The sequence below is a fragment of the Magnolia sinica genome, chromosome 1, assembly GCF_029962835.1.
Source record: "Magnolia sinica isolate HGM2019 chromosome 1, MsV1, whole genome shotgun sequence".
Taxonomy (NCBI): Eukaryota; Viridiplantae; Streptophyta; class Magnoliopsida; order Magnoliales; family Magnoliaceae; genus Magnolia; species Magnolia sinica.
The window spans coordinates 67,820,139-67,837,089 of NC_080573.1; the positions used below are offsets into that span (position 1 = coordinate 67,820,139).

Below are 16,951 nucleotides of genomic sequence, written 5' to 3' on the forward strand. Positions count from 1 at the left end.
AGCACACACGCATTGGACGTGCACTGGTCCAAGAACCGGTCAGCAGCTGCGCTGACCCGACCCTTTCTTAAAAAAAAAAACCAAAACAGCTCCTGCTTTTCGCCAGAGAAACGGACGAGTGTCCGTTGAACCACGAAGTGGACCCACACCGTCCATTATATGGACAATCGGGTCCGTCCATTATGCTTGGGAGGTAAAATCGACCGTGCACCAGGTGTTTTCTGGGACCCATGCATGTATATACGCACGGATGCAATTGCAAACGTATAACGGACGGTGGCTTTGCAGAATTCATGGGCCACGTCAACGCTAATCCAAAACAAGCCATCTCTGAATAATTTTTTATGCTGATTCTGATGGACGGCGTGGATTTTCATTTAAAATTCAATCATGGGTCCACCGTCCATCACAGCGCGAATGCGCAGGTTTTGTTTCGCAAACAGAGCCTGCGGATGAATCTCGTGGGCCACCTCCGTGCTTCAGCGATCCAATCCGGACCGTCCATCAGAGTCCTACAAGCCCTCTAAACAAGACCTAGGTGGACAAATTCCAAGAAGCAGCGAGCATCCGATTTCCAACCGTCTAAACAGGGTTTCCAACCGTCCATCAGAGTCCTACAAGCCCTCTAAACAAGACCTAGGTGGACAAATTCCAAGAAGCAGCGAGCATCCGATTTCCAAGAAGCAGCGAGCATCCGATTCCAACAAGACCTAGGTGGACAAATTCCAAGTTTTTAATGATTTATTGTGACTTAAATTACAATATATTTGCGATGGCTTTGAGTATGTCCATTCCCTTATTGTGACTATGCAGTTAGGAAACCCTGTTGTTCACCATTGCCCCTTGGACATGGTTGGATGACGGAACTCTTCCTGACATTCATACATCACTCAGATTGGCTGTGAATTGGTTTGATTTTGTTGTTTGCTTTGTCTCATGGGCATGGTTTTGTGATGGAATCCACTCTAATTTACACCTGTCTGATCTCTTGAACTAGATCAAGTAAGTTCAGTTTAATTTCCATGGTTCTTGATACAGGCATACAATCTCCCTGATCTATACAAGTGGATCCTCTGAATCCCTAGTTTCCTTCCTCTGAATTCCTTAAGTTTTAGATTAGTATTTCACTATTATTCCTCACATTACAACTCAAATTGGATTTCATCTCATTCTAGTACTATTTCTACTTATTTTCAGATAACGTACAAGTATCAGTCCCTTGGGATTCGACCTCGGTCTCACCGAGTTTATTACTACATCACAACCCTATACTTGGGGAGTGAACATCGCCCTGATCATTATAATCTTCCCCTTAATCTTCAATCAGGAGGGCCTTCCCTCGCACTTTTTGGGGACACTCACGTGCGAAATGACCCGTTTTGCTACACTGGTAGCATTCTATAGGCTCACCTCCTCTTGAACTAGATCCCTCAATGGCCTTACCCTTGAAATCTCTAGGATTGGGTCGACTAGAGGAGGATGGTTTGGACTGAGTCCTATAATTAGGTCTCATACCCTGAGATGAAGCCCTAGAACTGGGATCTCGATAATCCATACGTCGAGAACGCTGGAGTGCTACATACCGCTCTAACTCAGGCACCAACTGGTAGGCATGATCCAAGGTGCCAACATCACGAGTGAGTAGCTAGTGCTGAAGATCAGGTCGGAGCCCCATCCTAAATCTGGAGAGTGTCGCAATGGGGTCCTCCTAGATGTCAAACCGCAACATATGCTCATCAAATTTAGCAATATAATCTGTGGCTGATATGTTCCCCTGGCGAAGGGACTGCACTAATCCATGAGCTTCTGTCGGTATGACAGGGGAAGATACTTCTCCCTCAGGGCCTCTTTCATCTCGGCCCATAGTGTGATGGGAGGTTGCCTAGACCTCTCAAGTCGGCGCTCATAGTTCAGCCAAAAAGACTTAGCCTGACTAACAAGCTTCATCTTGGCGAACTGTACTCGACGGTCGTCAGGCATGTCATGCCACTCGAAAAAGTGGTCCATGTCTGCCAACCAGTCGACAAAGACTTAGGTCCAGCTGACCATCAAAGCTCGGCGCATCGACTTTCACACCTCTCATGACACGGTCTTCAATATCATGTCGGTCATGGTACTCAAACCAGGGTGGTTGAGGACGCACCCCTCCACGGCCAACTACTGGGCCATGCCCCCTCGCATAATCCCTAACAGGCTCTCTCTGAGGGGTAGGACGGGCTATGGGAGCCCTAGCTGGCTCTATTGGGGTTGTGGGATCCCTCCTAGCACCACGCTCCAATACCTCAGCCTGAGACTCATGCTCGTCACCAAGATCCTCAAGGTCAGCAAGGCGCCGCTTATTGGATTCTGTCGTTGTGCGCTGCTCCTCAACGGCTATTTCAAAACGATCTAGCCTAGACGTGATGGCTTGTAGTTGTGCTAGGATCTGTTGAGATAACGGGTCGAAATCACAACTATTACTTGCGGTTGCCATACCGCGACACACCTAAGACAACTTTAACGTAAGGACTCACTCAAAAGGAAGAAACTAATTCTAGGACTGACACAAAAACTGATTCGATGGGGCACGGGGTGTACCCAATGTAACCCTAGACTCTAGTTCAAATTTACTATCCTAATGGTGTGGCCTAAACACTATATGAGATGCAATCTCAACCTATATGCATGCACACAAAAGACCCTAACTTAATATGGGACTCACAAATACTTTATGCTAAACCTTCTCTCTGATACCAAAGATGATGTAGGATACATGTACGGATGTCATGTTTCACAGGAGATTAGTCAAATGACAACTCAGAGCATACAGATCCTAGGATCTGTGGGTTATGGGCCAAGCCCACTAAACAATAATTTCAGCAGAACAGTTCACCAAACAGTAATTTCAGCAAGTAAAAATTCATGTCATTTCATTAGAAATCATCCCCACATGCACACAATCATATAAAGATTAAATCGCAGGATGTCAAGGTTGTTAGAACAACCCCTTAGCACAGAATATCAACAAAATACTCATGGGCAGACTCATACACACATAGAATTTACCATACTCACCACATAAAATATGTTTAGAGGAGATGAAGATCACATGGGTTATGGGGTGGGATAAATCTGTAATTTGGGAATTGAGGGTTGTGGGAGGAAATTGGGAGAGGGTCTAGGGTAGGTTTTATGTAGGAGGCAGGGACATAGGGTGTCAAGGTTTTGGGCGCAATGGATTGAAGGATTTATGCTAGATAGGATCAAAGAGGTTTTTTCTAAAGGAGTAAAAGGAGAAGGAAAGACCATACCTTGCAGAAGATAAACACGTGAGCGAGTCACACAGCCACAAAAAGATGGAATCTCACCACCTTGCTCCAAGTCTCATGGAGGGTTCTTCCAAGTCACATGGAAGAAAGAAAGGCTTCTCTTTAGAAAACAAACATGTACTCTTCATCCCCTTTAGGGTTGGACGTCCCCCCCTTAAATAGAGTTTTTACATGTAAAAGTAAAATGACCAACATGCCCCTTTTTAAAATCTAGCAAAGTAGGGGCCCACTAAGAAATCCAAACCAACCAAAATGTGCAGAAAAATAACAAAACATAAATGGACACTAAAAACTGAAAAAGAACTTGATCACATGGCGGGCCACCATGTGATCGGACGCGATCCAATAGTCAGATCTCAATAAAAACTCTTAAAAACTATCCTAGCACTCCAAATAATGCAACCCATGTGCATCCTCCCAGTCTGGGGCCTTCATGATGCACATCCTATGCACATGGGGTCTTCAAAGTAGCCCACAGACCAAGCCCAAGTAATGATCACCCAAATAAAGTGTGGGCTGGGTTGGGCCAGGGCCTGGGGCTCTCCTACGGCGACGCTGGTACACTCTGATGTCCGCATCAAAAACACAAACATCAGCTTAATCCAAAACTTTTGTGGCCCCTAAGAAGTTCCTAATGATGAGTGTTCAATCACAACTCTTTCATGTGGTGTGGGCCATATGAGATTTGGATCTGCCTCATTTTTTATCTCATGCCATAAAATAATCTGAAAAAATGTATGGATGGCCTAGATAGGACATACATCATGATGAGGCCCACAAAGTAGTGTCAATAGCCACCTGGCTATCAGTAGGCAATCCGCACTAGGGTCATGGCCACATCATGATGGGTTCACTTGAACTTTGGATCGGCCTCATTCTTTGGTTCCTATGGGGCTTGTGGTGGGGCCCACCATGATGTTTGTAAGAAATCCACTCCGTCCATCCATTTTTTTAAGGGCATATTAGGTCGTGAGACCAAAAATCAGGCAGATCCAAAGCTCAAGTGGGCCGCACAACATGAAACGGGGAAGATTAAACATCCATCACGCCCCACTATTTCTTGTGGTGTGGTCCACGTGAGAATAATACCTACATCATGAAGATTCATGATGTCCTAATTCTTTCTACATTCTTATGCATGAGACTATCTAATTTTGGTGTCTTACTATATATTATATGTGTTTTTTTCTTGAATTGCTTATTGCCTATTGAATGGTGCTCTATGGCCCCACCATGATGTATGTGTTTTATCCATGCCATCCATATATTTCTCGATAATTTTACACCATCCATCTATTTTCCACGACATCCAAAACTTTTGTGGGCCCCAGGAAGTTTCTAATGGTGGAAATCCCTACTGTGTGGTCCACCTGAGATTTGGATAATTCTCATTTTTAGGACCATTCCTTAAATTAATCTGGCAAAATGGATGGGCAGCATGGATACACAGCACATGCACCAAGGTGGGTCCTAACAAGTTTTAACATAATATTTTTTTACAGATAAAATATGTCAAGAGGAAGAGGAAGGAGACAACTTGATATAGGGTGGCGATACGGCCAGCCCACTCCCAATAATCGATTCGGGAGTATATGTAATTTATGTGGCCATGTATCGAGGAGTGAGGGGTGACCCGCTTGAAGGTGCATTTAGCGGGAGGGTATCACAAAGTTGTGAACTGCCCTAAGTGTGCACAGGAGGATGGCACGTGGAGGATGTGTGTTGATAGTAGGGCCATCAACAAAATCACAGTTAAGTATTAGTTTCACGTACTGCGTCTTGATGACATGTTAGATATGATGGCCAATGCTACTATCTTCTCGAAAATTGACCTCAAAAGTAGTTATCACCAAATCCGTGTACGCCCTAGTGATGAGTGGAAGACGGCCTTCAAAATGAAAGATGTGCTATATGAGTGGCTAATTATGCCTTTTGGGCTGACTAACGCCCCAAGCACTTTCATGCGTGTGATGACCCAAGTGTTGAGGCCCTTCATGGGAAGTTTCAGGTCGTATACTTTGATGATATCTTGATTTATAATATGACCAAGGAGCAATACCTCAATCATTTGAGGCAGGTTTGTGGGATCCATAGAGCCAAGAAATTGTACATCAACCTAAAGAAGTGTGCATTTTTGTCTAGTAGTGTTATCTTCTTAGGTTTTATTGTGTCAACTAAGGGCGTATCGGCAGATCCCGAGAAGGTCGAGGCCAACGTCAATTGGCCTGAACCCACAATATTCAGCTTTCACAGCTTAGCCACCTTTCATAGGCAATTCATTCGAGGCTTCAATTCTATCATGGCTCCCATCACGGATTGCATAAAAAAATAAAAAATAAAACTAAAAAAAAGAGGAAAGTTTCAATGGACAAAGGCAGCCTCGAAGGCCTTCAAAAAGATAAAGGTCAAGATGATCGAAGCTTCAGTCATGCGACTTCTGAATTTTTCAAAAGCTTTTAAAGTCGCATGAGACGCGTCAGGAGTCGGTATAGGAGTACTCAATCAGGAAGGGCACCCTGTCGTCTTTTTTAGTGAGAAACTAAACGAGGCGAAACAAAAATATTCCACCTATGACAAAGAGTTCTATGCGATAGTGCAATCACTGCGCCACTGGCGTTATTACCTATTACTGCAAAAATTCGTCTTATTCTCAGATCATGAGGCCTTGAGATATCTGAATTCTCAGAAAAAATTAAACCCTAGGCATGCCAAGTGAGTACAATTCCTTCAAGAGTACACTTTTATGCTTAAGCACAAGGGCGATGTAGAGAATAAGTCTACCGACGCGTTGAGTCGTCGAGTCGCATTACTCAATTCCATGAGTGTTGAAGTCACGGGCCTCGAGCGCATCAAAGAAGATTATTCTGAGTGTCCAGATTTTGGAGTTGTGTACGCATCGTTATTAGAAAATCCGTCAGAGCTAACAGAGAGTACTTAATTTTAGACGGATATTTGTTTAGGAGTGACCGCTTGTGCATACCTCGCACCTCCCTCCGCGATTTTCTTGTCTGGGAGTTACATTCAAGAGGGGTTGTGGATCATTTCGGTCGAGACAAGACCATTGCCCGACTGGAGAATAGGTTTCATTAGCTAAGCTTTAAGAGAGACGTGGCCAAAATTATATGGCAATGTCGTACTTGTCAACTAGCAAGACAAAAAAAAAAGCAAAATACAGGATTATACACACCTTTGCCAGTTCTATTCATCCCTTAGCAGGACATCAGTATGAACTTCATGCTTGGACTCCCCAAGACTATTCGGAAACACGATTTCATATTTGTTGTCGTGGACCGTTTTTCTAAAATGACCCACTTCGGTCCTTGTTCTAAGACCTCTGACGCATCTCATGTTGCCAAGTTGTTCTTTAGTGAGGTCGTCAAACTGCATGGGTTACCAAAAACCATAGTATCTGACCGTGACGTGTGATTCATGAATTACTTTTGGAAGACACTATGGCACATGATGAATACTAGGCTCCAATTTTCTTCTGCCCACCACCCTCAGACTGAGGTGGTCAATAGGAGCCTAGGAAGTTTGCTCAGATGTTTAGTAGGGGAGCACACCAGGACGTGGGACACCATACTACCTATAGCCAAGTTTGCATTTAATAGTTCTGTTAATAGGTCCACAGGTATAAGTCCTTTTGAAGTCATTACTGGTTATAAGCCTAGGAAGCCTATTGATATTGTCCCTATGTCACTGTCCCATAAGCCATCAGAGTCCGCAGAGTCCTTTGCGCATCACATTCATTTATTACATCAAGAAATCAGGCGAAAGATCACTACTGGTAATAAACATTACAATTTTTTTGCAAACCAGTATAAACGTTTCAAGGAATTCAATGTAGGGGACTGTGATGGTCCGCACTAGGCCTGAGCGGTACCCTCAGGGGGTCGTTCATAAATTACACGCGTGTAACGCTGAACCATTCAAAATTATAAAACGAAACAGTCTCAATGCGTATGTGGTAGATCTTCCACCTTTCATGTGAATTAATTCCACATTCAATGTGGAGGATCTAGTTGCTTTTCAAGGGACCACTGATACTTTGTCCAGCTCTTCGCCCAACCATCCTGATTCCTCAGACCTATCCCTTGATCCATGGCCTCTTCCTAACCCTTCTTCCTAGCCTCTACCTCTCATACCTACCCTTCCCAGACCCAGAGAGGAAATAGAGGATATTCTTGACCATTAGATAGTATCAACGTTGGATGGCGGGTTTCAAAAGTACCTAGTTAGGTGGAAGTCACACCCAGCTTCAGACAGTACGTGGCTCATTTAGGAGGAGCTTCAGAGACTTGATCCTGACATCTTGGAGCAGTTTGGGAGTTTTGTTTCACCAGTAGCAAAATCTTCGCAGCCGAGGAGATTTGATGGGGACATTACGCGCGCCCGCACGCACGCCCCCACTATGCACGTACGCGAGGAGGGCCGCACCATCGATCTGGATCGATGACGACATCCAGGGAGGGTCTCCTAGTTAGAGGACTGCGTTTTGGTTTGTTGGAGTCGACCCGATCGGCATGTAAATCCCACCATGAGTTCTCATGATTGTGGCCCACTATTCTAAATAATCTAATACTTTGTGTTTTGCTTATTATTGTTATTAGAAATATCATGGACCGTTTAGATTGCTTTGATTAGTTGTTATTTTTTATTACTTCATTTCCAAGTAATAGGGTGCGCACATGGCACGAGTTTTGGAGTATAGGATTTTATTATAAATAGGCAACCCTTGTAGTTTTTTTTCTTTCATTGAAGATTAATAAAATTTTTACATTTTTTCCTGCTCCTCTAAGTTTCTGAGTTGTAAAAATCCAATTGGTTGTGAAACCCTCCCTTCCTCGAAGGGCTGACTATCGTGGTGCAAAACCACACTCATCCCAATTCGCCCCCCACCTTCTACCATCCATATTTCTCTTCTCCTGCAACCATCCCACCTGCAAATCCATCAATATTTTGCAGACATTTCTCTTCTACAGTAGATTTCTGAAATCTGGCCCTACAAGAGGGCTGAAACTTCGGTGGAGCACCACACACAGACCGTATATCGGATCGGCCCGAAATTCAAGGGTTTTGGAGTCCACCCCTGGCCGACCAGACTCAAGGAGGCGCTTTCCGAGTCCGTGGTCCCCACGCACGTGCAGACAGGCCCCTGCGCACGTGCGTCAGGCCTGGTCCACTGTCCACATGGGTGAACTGTCATTAGGTCCAATCTTTCCCCTCTTTCATTCCTCTCTTATTTAATTTCCCTAACTCTAACTCTAGATTGCCTTAAATTCCAATTTATTTGCCCCCTTTTTTCCTAACCCTAGGGTTCCCCGAATTGAAACTTGTGAATCCCTTGGATTGGGGAAATATTTTTGTGCATATGTGGATGAATTTACTCTCCTTAGTATTGTTTGGTCTATAAGTTTGATTGATCCAGCCCTAGCATGTGTAGGCTTGGGCCTCCATAGATTCCCCTTGATTGAGTACTTGAACTTTTGTGTGAGATATGGAAATTTGTGTAATTGTTTCTGAACTAGTGTGATCTAAAGCTTGAAAATCTTGCATATCATATTTGAATTTCATGTCCTGCATCAGAGAATATGCAAGAAATGATGTGAGAAACAATAGATGAGTGAAACGTCTTATTCTACAACAGTTGTGATACCATTTAGCGAGAGGTATGAGGAGGTGTTCGGTGCTCCTTTTGTGAGAATTAAGCTACTTCCATATTTCATTCAATCGTGTTTGTCAATTAGCAACAAAAGTCACAAAACACATTCAAGTACTAGGCCACCAGCTTATTAGGGAAAATGTGACATTTAGTGCTACTTTTGTGAGTTCAAAGGATCAATTAGTTGTCATTCTCGAAGAAGTCATTGGGAGGAACGAGTTAAATGATGTCCTTGTCAAGTTAGGTATGATCAACATCTACACCCCAACTTGAAGGGGATCTAATGTGTTTTACCACATATGCCTTTATTTAACTGAATTACACAAGCGTAGTTTTGTGATCTAGCTTTTATACGCTAAATAATGGTGCAAATGGTTGTAAGTAGCCTGCAAATTAACTAGCCTAACCCGCTTTTAAGCCAGGTTTGAGAATGTTAATTGGGAGCAACTCAAATCGAGCAAAAACATTAGGAACCCTATCAATACAACCCACCTATATAAGATACTAATGGGCTAGGTCAAATGACTAAAACCAACCCAACTCAAAATATGAAACAAATAGTAATATAGAGCTTTTAAACCCTACACGTATGTCGCAAGACTTCCTCACTGCTTATACCAAAACAAGTGTTGCAAATACTCAGTCCCTACCAAAACAAGTGTTGGAAATACTCAGTCCAACTCAAGACAGATCGAGTGAGGTCAAGCCAATGGCCCTAACTTAATTACAATTCAATGGGTCAAATCGGATCAAGATCAAGCATAATGAATCTTAAGGAGGTCAGGCTAGGTCTTTGGGTAATGGATCATTTGCCTGGTTTGGGCCAAACTCCTTAGCCCATTACGTAAATGGGTCAAGCTGAGGTCAAGCCAATGGCCCTAACTTAATTACAATTCAATGGGTCAAATCGGATCAAGTTCAAGCATAACGAATCTTAAGTAGGCCAGGCTGGGTCTTTAGGTAATGGATCATTTGCCTAGTTTGGGAAAACTCCTTAGCCCATTATGTAAATGGGTCCGTCAAGCTGGCCCCGACTTGACAAGGATCCCACCCATTGCCACCTCTTCAAATAAGTACAGGTGTCATTGTCAACGAAGTAGAGTCAAACCGAGTCTGGGTCAGGCCGAGCCCAAGACCTTCATGAAACAAGCCCAAAATCTTCATTAACAAACCCAAAGGTCAAGTGCTGCATAATTTCCCCATTTAGTAAAAATTTACATTTCCTTTTTTTAGAGGCAACAAAATCTTTAATAAGAAGCCCGCCACAAGGCGGGAAAAGAATACAACAAAGTAGAATACTAACGACCCAAAAAGGAAGAGACAAACACAACTTAACAACACATGTTACTCTATCGATGGAGGTCTTGCCATTTCTAAAGCAATGCTTGTTCCTTTCCTTCCAAACTACCCAAAATAAGGCCATAATGATGAGCCTCCAAACGATTGTCCCATCTTTCCCACCACCTCCTCCATGCCACGCCCAGAGTAGGACATCCATGGAATGAGGCATGACCCAAGGAATCAAAGATGTGGCCAAGAATGACTCCCGAATTATACGGGTAAAAGAACAATGGATGAACACGTGATCGATCAACTTCGTGTCCGCTATGCATAACAAACAAATGTTGAGGAGAACAAGAGATCTTTGTTGGAGGTTATCAATAGTCAACACTCTTTTGTGGCCCACCAACCAAATGAAAACTGCCACTCGAGGGGGAACACCTAAAAAGATAGGGGCACAGCGGATCCCCTATGGAGCATTTTGCTAAGGGTCTGGCCAATGACCACAAAAGGATAGGGACACAACAGATCCTCTTGTCTGAGACCCCTAGAGGCCTTAAAATATCCTCTAGAAGAACCATTGACTAGAACAGAAAAAGTGGCAGCCTGAAGACAGGACCTCATCCAACCCCTCCATCTATGATTGCAACCCACCTGATTCAACACGTAGTCCAAAAAGTCCAGTCCACATGATTATATGCTTTTTCTAGGTCCAACTTGCAAACTATACTGCTTTTCTTCTCCTTGTACCTCGAATCGATGCATTCATGGGCAATAAGCACGCTATCAAAAATCTATCTACCCAAAATGAATGCCCCTTCATTGTCGGCTATAACCTTGGATAACACTCCTAGAAACCGCAAAGCCAACACTTTAGCAGGAATCTTGTATGGGCTACCTATTAAGCTTATGGGCCAAAAATCTTTTAATTGCTACACACCTTCGATCTTAGGGATAAGAGCAATAAAGGTAGCACCCATGCATGCAGACAACCTACTAGGCTCATAGAACTTGCAAATAAATTTCGTGACGTCTTTCTAAAGAAAGTGCAAAAAAATCTGAAACAAGGCTATAGGAAATCCATCAGGGTGTGGAGATTTCTCAACACACATGGAATCAATCGCAGCTTTGAATTCCTCAATGGAGAATGGAAGTTCAAGAGATGAGGCTTCTTCTTCCGAAAACTTGTCGAACGACAAATAATCAAGCCGCGGTCTATTCTACACATCACCAGAAAGCAAATTACTGTAATAGCCGATAATAGAGTCACAAATCCTACTTCTTTCTAAAGTCCTCTCGCCTCCTATAAGCAAACTGCTAATCCCGTTGCATCTAGACTGAGCACTTGCAATGCTATGAAACTAGCAGGGGTTTTTATCACCTTCCTTAAGCCAAACTGGTCTAGATTGTTGCTGCCATTTAATTTCCTCTTCTTTGGATTGGTTAGCATAATGCCACAGCAGAATCTCCCTTTTTTCTTTATCTTCATCCAACTAAGTGCCTGCCTCCGGATGATCCAAGTCATGAATTTCCTTGGCCATACCATCAAATGTAATCTCTCTAGCACCCAAGACCTTCCATAATTTAATCTTTTCTTTTAGAAGAGTCGAGTTTCCTACAAATCTTGTATCCCACATAACCTTGAACCTCCAAGGAATTCCACCCATCTGCTAATAAATTTTAAAACCCTCGATTTCTAACCAAGCCCACTCAAATCTAAAAGGTTTAGGGCCCAATCATTATATGGAACATCAAGAGCAATTGGTCGATGGTCCAAAACAGGTCGCGGAAGCCCTGGCGAAGTCAAATCCCTAAGCACAATTCCAAAGTCACTACTACTGAAGCAAGCACCCATACATGGGCAGGTCAGTTCAGTCAAACCAAGGTCAAACCTAACCTGACCGAAATCCAATAAACTCAACCCTAACCCCTCTTTTAACAGGTCAACTAGCCCAACCCGCTTCTAAGCTAGGTTTGAGCATGTTAATTGGGAGTAGCTCAAATTGAGCAAAAACATTACGAACCCTATCAACATAACCAACCTATATATGTTACTAATGGGTTGGGTCAAATGACCAAACCCAACCCAACTCAAAAATGAGTGTTGCAAGTGCTTAGTCCAATTCAACCCAGGTTGTGTAAGGTCAAGCTGATGGCCCTGGCTATCTTTATTACACTGCAATGGGCCAAATTGGATCAAGCTCAGGCATAATGAATCTGAAGTAGATCAGGCTGGGTCTTTGGGTAATGGATCATTTGTCTGGTCTAGGCCAAACTCATTGGCCAATTACGTAAACGGGTCAAGCTAGGTCTGACTTGACAAGGATATCACCCATTGCCACCTCTACGATTAAGTACGGGTGTCAATGAGGCAGATTGAAACTGGATCTGGGTTCGGACAAGCCTGAGACCTTTAGTAAACACACCCAAAATCTACATTACCAAAACCAAGGGTCAGACACAGCAGAATTCCCCCATTTATTTAAAATTTACATTGGCGAACTCAAATTCCAAGGCACAATTCCAAAGTCACTACTACAAAGCAAACACACATACATTGGCAGGTCAGGTTTTCATCAAGCCACAACCCATCATCTTTTAGATGGTCGGCTTGGGTGGCCCATTGGCTGGCCCCAATAATAAGGTCTTTCTTGGTGTGGGATGTTTTAACAATGTTTTAACAAGTGAAACAGCCGAAACAGCCTGACATATGCAACAGAAGATATAACCAGCGTAGCCTGCCCAGGAGAGAGAGCTCAGATCACGCACAAATGCTCCATATTGACAGGTGTCCATACATGCGTGTGGATAGGAAGGGCTCCAGAGTTAGCGAACCTATAGTTACTGCCATTGAGAGTAGAAGATGCAATAAATGATGCGATAAACAACAGATGAGCGAAACGTCTCGTTCTACAACTCTTGTTATAGCATTTGGCGAGAGGTGTGGAAAAAGGGAATCCAACAGTAATTATGGTGTTAAGATATACCAACACCGACCACCCCAAAAAAAAAAAAAAAAAAAACTTCTGATTTTCTTCTCTTTGATTTTGTCATCCTTCTCTCTTTCTTTCATATTCTACTCTCTCTTTCAATTCGCCGTCACCAAACAATTGGATTCCTGACATATCCGAAAAAGAATTGCAAAATAAAGAGAAATAGTGAAAGGAAAATAGAGAGGCAATAACCTTCCGCATCGCCTGCTCGGAACTCTTCGAGACGTTTAGTGATTTGAATGCGGGTAGTCTCCAGAACGTTGGGAAGGGTTTCTTCCCTTTCGCCATTTGCCTTTCTCTGTCCTCGTTTCCCCATCTTCTCTACCTTCTTCTCAGAAACGGAAAACACGGGAGCCGGTTTTAAAGAGCTGTGAAAAGGTTCGAACTTTTTCCATCTCCCAAAACCCTCTCGCTCTTCTTTTATCTTCCCACCAAAAACTCATTAACTCATGTGATTAGGGATTTCAACTCGCGCGGATACGCTGGTGCGAATGTGGCGGCCAACAGGTGACGACGTGGGATGCATGTATGATACCCTAGTCCTTCGACCGGGGGGCCACGCTCGCCACCGAAGAAACCTGGGTGGGGTATTCCAAAACAGGCGATAATCTAGGCGTTGCTTGCAAAAGAGCCCCTGTTGCTTTTGGGTTTTTTACAACAGTGCTAAGGGATTTGACCTTTACAAAGTTTTGGCCTCAGTTCCCTGACTTTTTTTTCTTTTTTCTTTTTCTTTTTCTTTTTCTTTTTTTTTATTCTTTTTTTCTTATTTGCATTAGGCCAACTTTTGAATTTTTTCAGACTAAATTGCCATTTCTATGAAATCAACTATTGCTTATTTTGAAATCCTATTTTTTCAAGGAGAGTGGGTCCCACTAAATTAGGATTAGGCTCACTCAGTGGAAAATCCGTTCGGTTCATTTATTAGGGGCATCCCAACACCTAAGAAGGCATTGATTTTATCTCGATCCAAGCCCTCTATAACCTTTAAATGAAGCCTTAAAAGCATGTGTTGTTATAATAAATCAGTCAAACCATCCCATCCGGCCTATTTAACCATCCAACCTTGCATCCAAACATCCATCAATATTGTAAAATATCAACAATACATGATACTTCATCAAAAAATCATCAACAATTGGAAAGAAAACGGAAGATTCTAGTCTCAATATCGCGCATGTTATGATATCAATAATATCGAGATATTATCAATATTATCAATGACAAATTGAACACTACATACAACCATGTCCACATGAAGAAAAAAAAATTGAAATAAAATTTTCTAATAAACAAAATTTTAATGATATCAATTCGTTGGTGATATTATTGAAATATAGTTGATACACTTATGATACAAGCATTACCTAGAATTTACATAGTCAAAAATATTAGTGATACATTGGCGATATCGATGCATTGGTTATATAAGCGACGCCTAAAATTTGCATAGTTGAAAATATTAGCGATTACATTATCGATATTGATACGTTGGTGATACTTAGCGATATGTTGCTAATACCTGGAATTTTTTATACTGCCAGTGTTATCGATATCGCGGGCAGTGTTATCGATATCGCTACCAATGTTACTGGTATCGTTGAGCTGGAGGTAAAGATAATATCGGAGATATTTCGATAAATATCAGAGATAATTCAAATATTGACTGTACAACATCAAATATCAATTAAAAAGAATAATTTTGACAGCATTTCGTCCCCTATTGAATATCCTTTACAATGGCAGAACAGTTGTGATCGAACCCATGGGTTGACAACCTCAAGTGCAGGGTTGCAATGTAGTTTTAACTCAGTGAGACTGACATCAAATCCATAAATAATAGGGAACACAACCTATAACTAATCTAAAGGTATGTGGTGTCTGAGTTTTTAATCCAACGAATAGGCTAAAGGGTTTTAAACAAAATAATAATAAAAAACTAAGGATTTAGAAATCCACTTATTGTAATCACAATATCTCAATCATTTATTCAATTCTTATAACTCAATTTGAATCGAAGTCTTATCTTATCTAATAGGAAGATAAATCTATTAAATCAATCATCAACACCAATAAGAATATGAATTCAATTGAATGAATCTCTCATGAAACACTATAACACCTTGTACTTTTCGATACTTGAGTGTTACCATGTAACCCTAACTTAGGGCATATTTGTTAACTCTGAAAAATAATACTTAACGCGGAATTAAGAAAATGCTTCGTATCAAGAGTTGTTTGTTAACGCCGAAATCGAAAAGCGTTAAGTGATTTTTCATTGAATTCTTTCTGCGGTAGGAGTCTGGCTTAATGGTGAATGCGGAATGCTCTCCATAAATTTTTCTTTTTTAAAAAAATGTGCTTCCAAAATTACCCCTTTTCAAGTTACTACGGAGATTTTTTTTTCACTTTAAATTATTTGCTTAATAGAAAACCAACTTTTAATATGTGAAACTTCTTTATGCCCGATCAGGATTTATGTGTTTGATCCACACTGTCCATCAACTTTTTCAGATTATTCTAGAGCACAAGCCCAAAAATGAGGTACATTTAAAACTCAAGTGGGCCACACCATAGAAACCAACAGAAATTGAATAAAACTATTGTTGGAACTTTCCTAGAATCAAATGTGATGTTTATTTCTCATGTAAACTCTTCATAAGGTCACATGTACCTTGATGAAAAAGGAAAAATACGAATTTCAACATGACCATGACCTTCTATGGCCCTGAGAAAATTTCATTGGTAGGCACCCAATTTTCAGTATTTCCTGCAATGTGGCCCACTTGAGACTTATATCTACCTCATTTTTTTATTTTATGCCCCCAAATGATATGAAAAAGTGGATAGACGGTGTGGATAAATCATATACATCACTGTAGGCCCCATGGAGCCACTAGCACAGCCCACCTAGAATCCCTAGGTAGAAACTTCCTGCGAAAGCTTTTGCATGAAATCCGAATCCCATGCAAATTGCACATTCACACTGCCTACCAATGCCTGTGGGATCCATCATGATGTATGTATTTCATCCATGTCGTCCATCTATTTTTCCAAATTATTTTATGTTATGAGACCAAAAATGAGGTATATCCCAATCTCCAATCCCAATGGACCACATTACAGAAACAGTGTTGAATGAGTGTTAACCATTAAAAACCTTTTGAGGGCCATAAAAGTTTTGGATCAAGTTGATCTTTGTCTTTTCCCTTCATCTGGGATTGTATGACCTAATCAACAGATTGGATATCAAATAAATAGTACAATGGGCCTTAGGAGAATTTTAATGGTGGATATCCAATCACTATTATTTTCTTGTGGTGTTGTCCACATGGGATTTATATCCCTCTCATTTTTGGTGTGAAGCCCTAAAATGATCGGTAAAAATGGATGAACGAAATGGATGAAACACATACATCATGATGGGGCCCATAGAGCACCGACCACTAGCCACAAGGTTGGTGGTAGGGGGAGTAGATACGTGTCGTGGGAAGACAAGCGCCTATTCTCCTTGAGCTCCGAGTTGTACGAACGGTTCAAAGGAGATCAAAGTTACATGGGCCCCATAATGATGTATTTATTATATCCACACCGTTCATCCATTTTTCGAGATCATTTTAGAGCATTAGCCAAAAAATGAATCATATCTAAAGCTCAAATGGACTACACCAAAAATAACAGCAGGGATAATGATTTTCACCGTTAAAAAA

General features: G+C 41.8%; 1 protein-coding gene across 2 annotated transcripts in view; it reads right to left on the minus strand.

Annotated features, from left to right (window-relative positions):
• Window positions 1-13,879, minus strand: part of LOC131250770 (DExH-box ATP-dependent RNA helicase DExH6) — a 101,679-nt gene extending 87,800 nt beyond the window's left edge. The window contains exon 1 of one of the 2 annotated variants that reach the window (XM_058251066.1): window positions 13,437-13,879. In XM_058251066.1, coding sequence (XP_058107049.1) covers window positions 13,437-13,560 — 124 coding nt within the window. In that variant the 5' untranslated portion in view covers window positions 13,561-13,879. The remainder of the gene's footprint in view (window positions 1-13,436) is intronic. The other variant, XM_058251076.1, reaches the window with a different exon arrangement.
• Window positions 13,880-16,951: the final 3,072 nt, after the last annotated feature.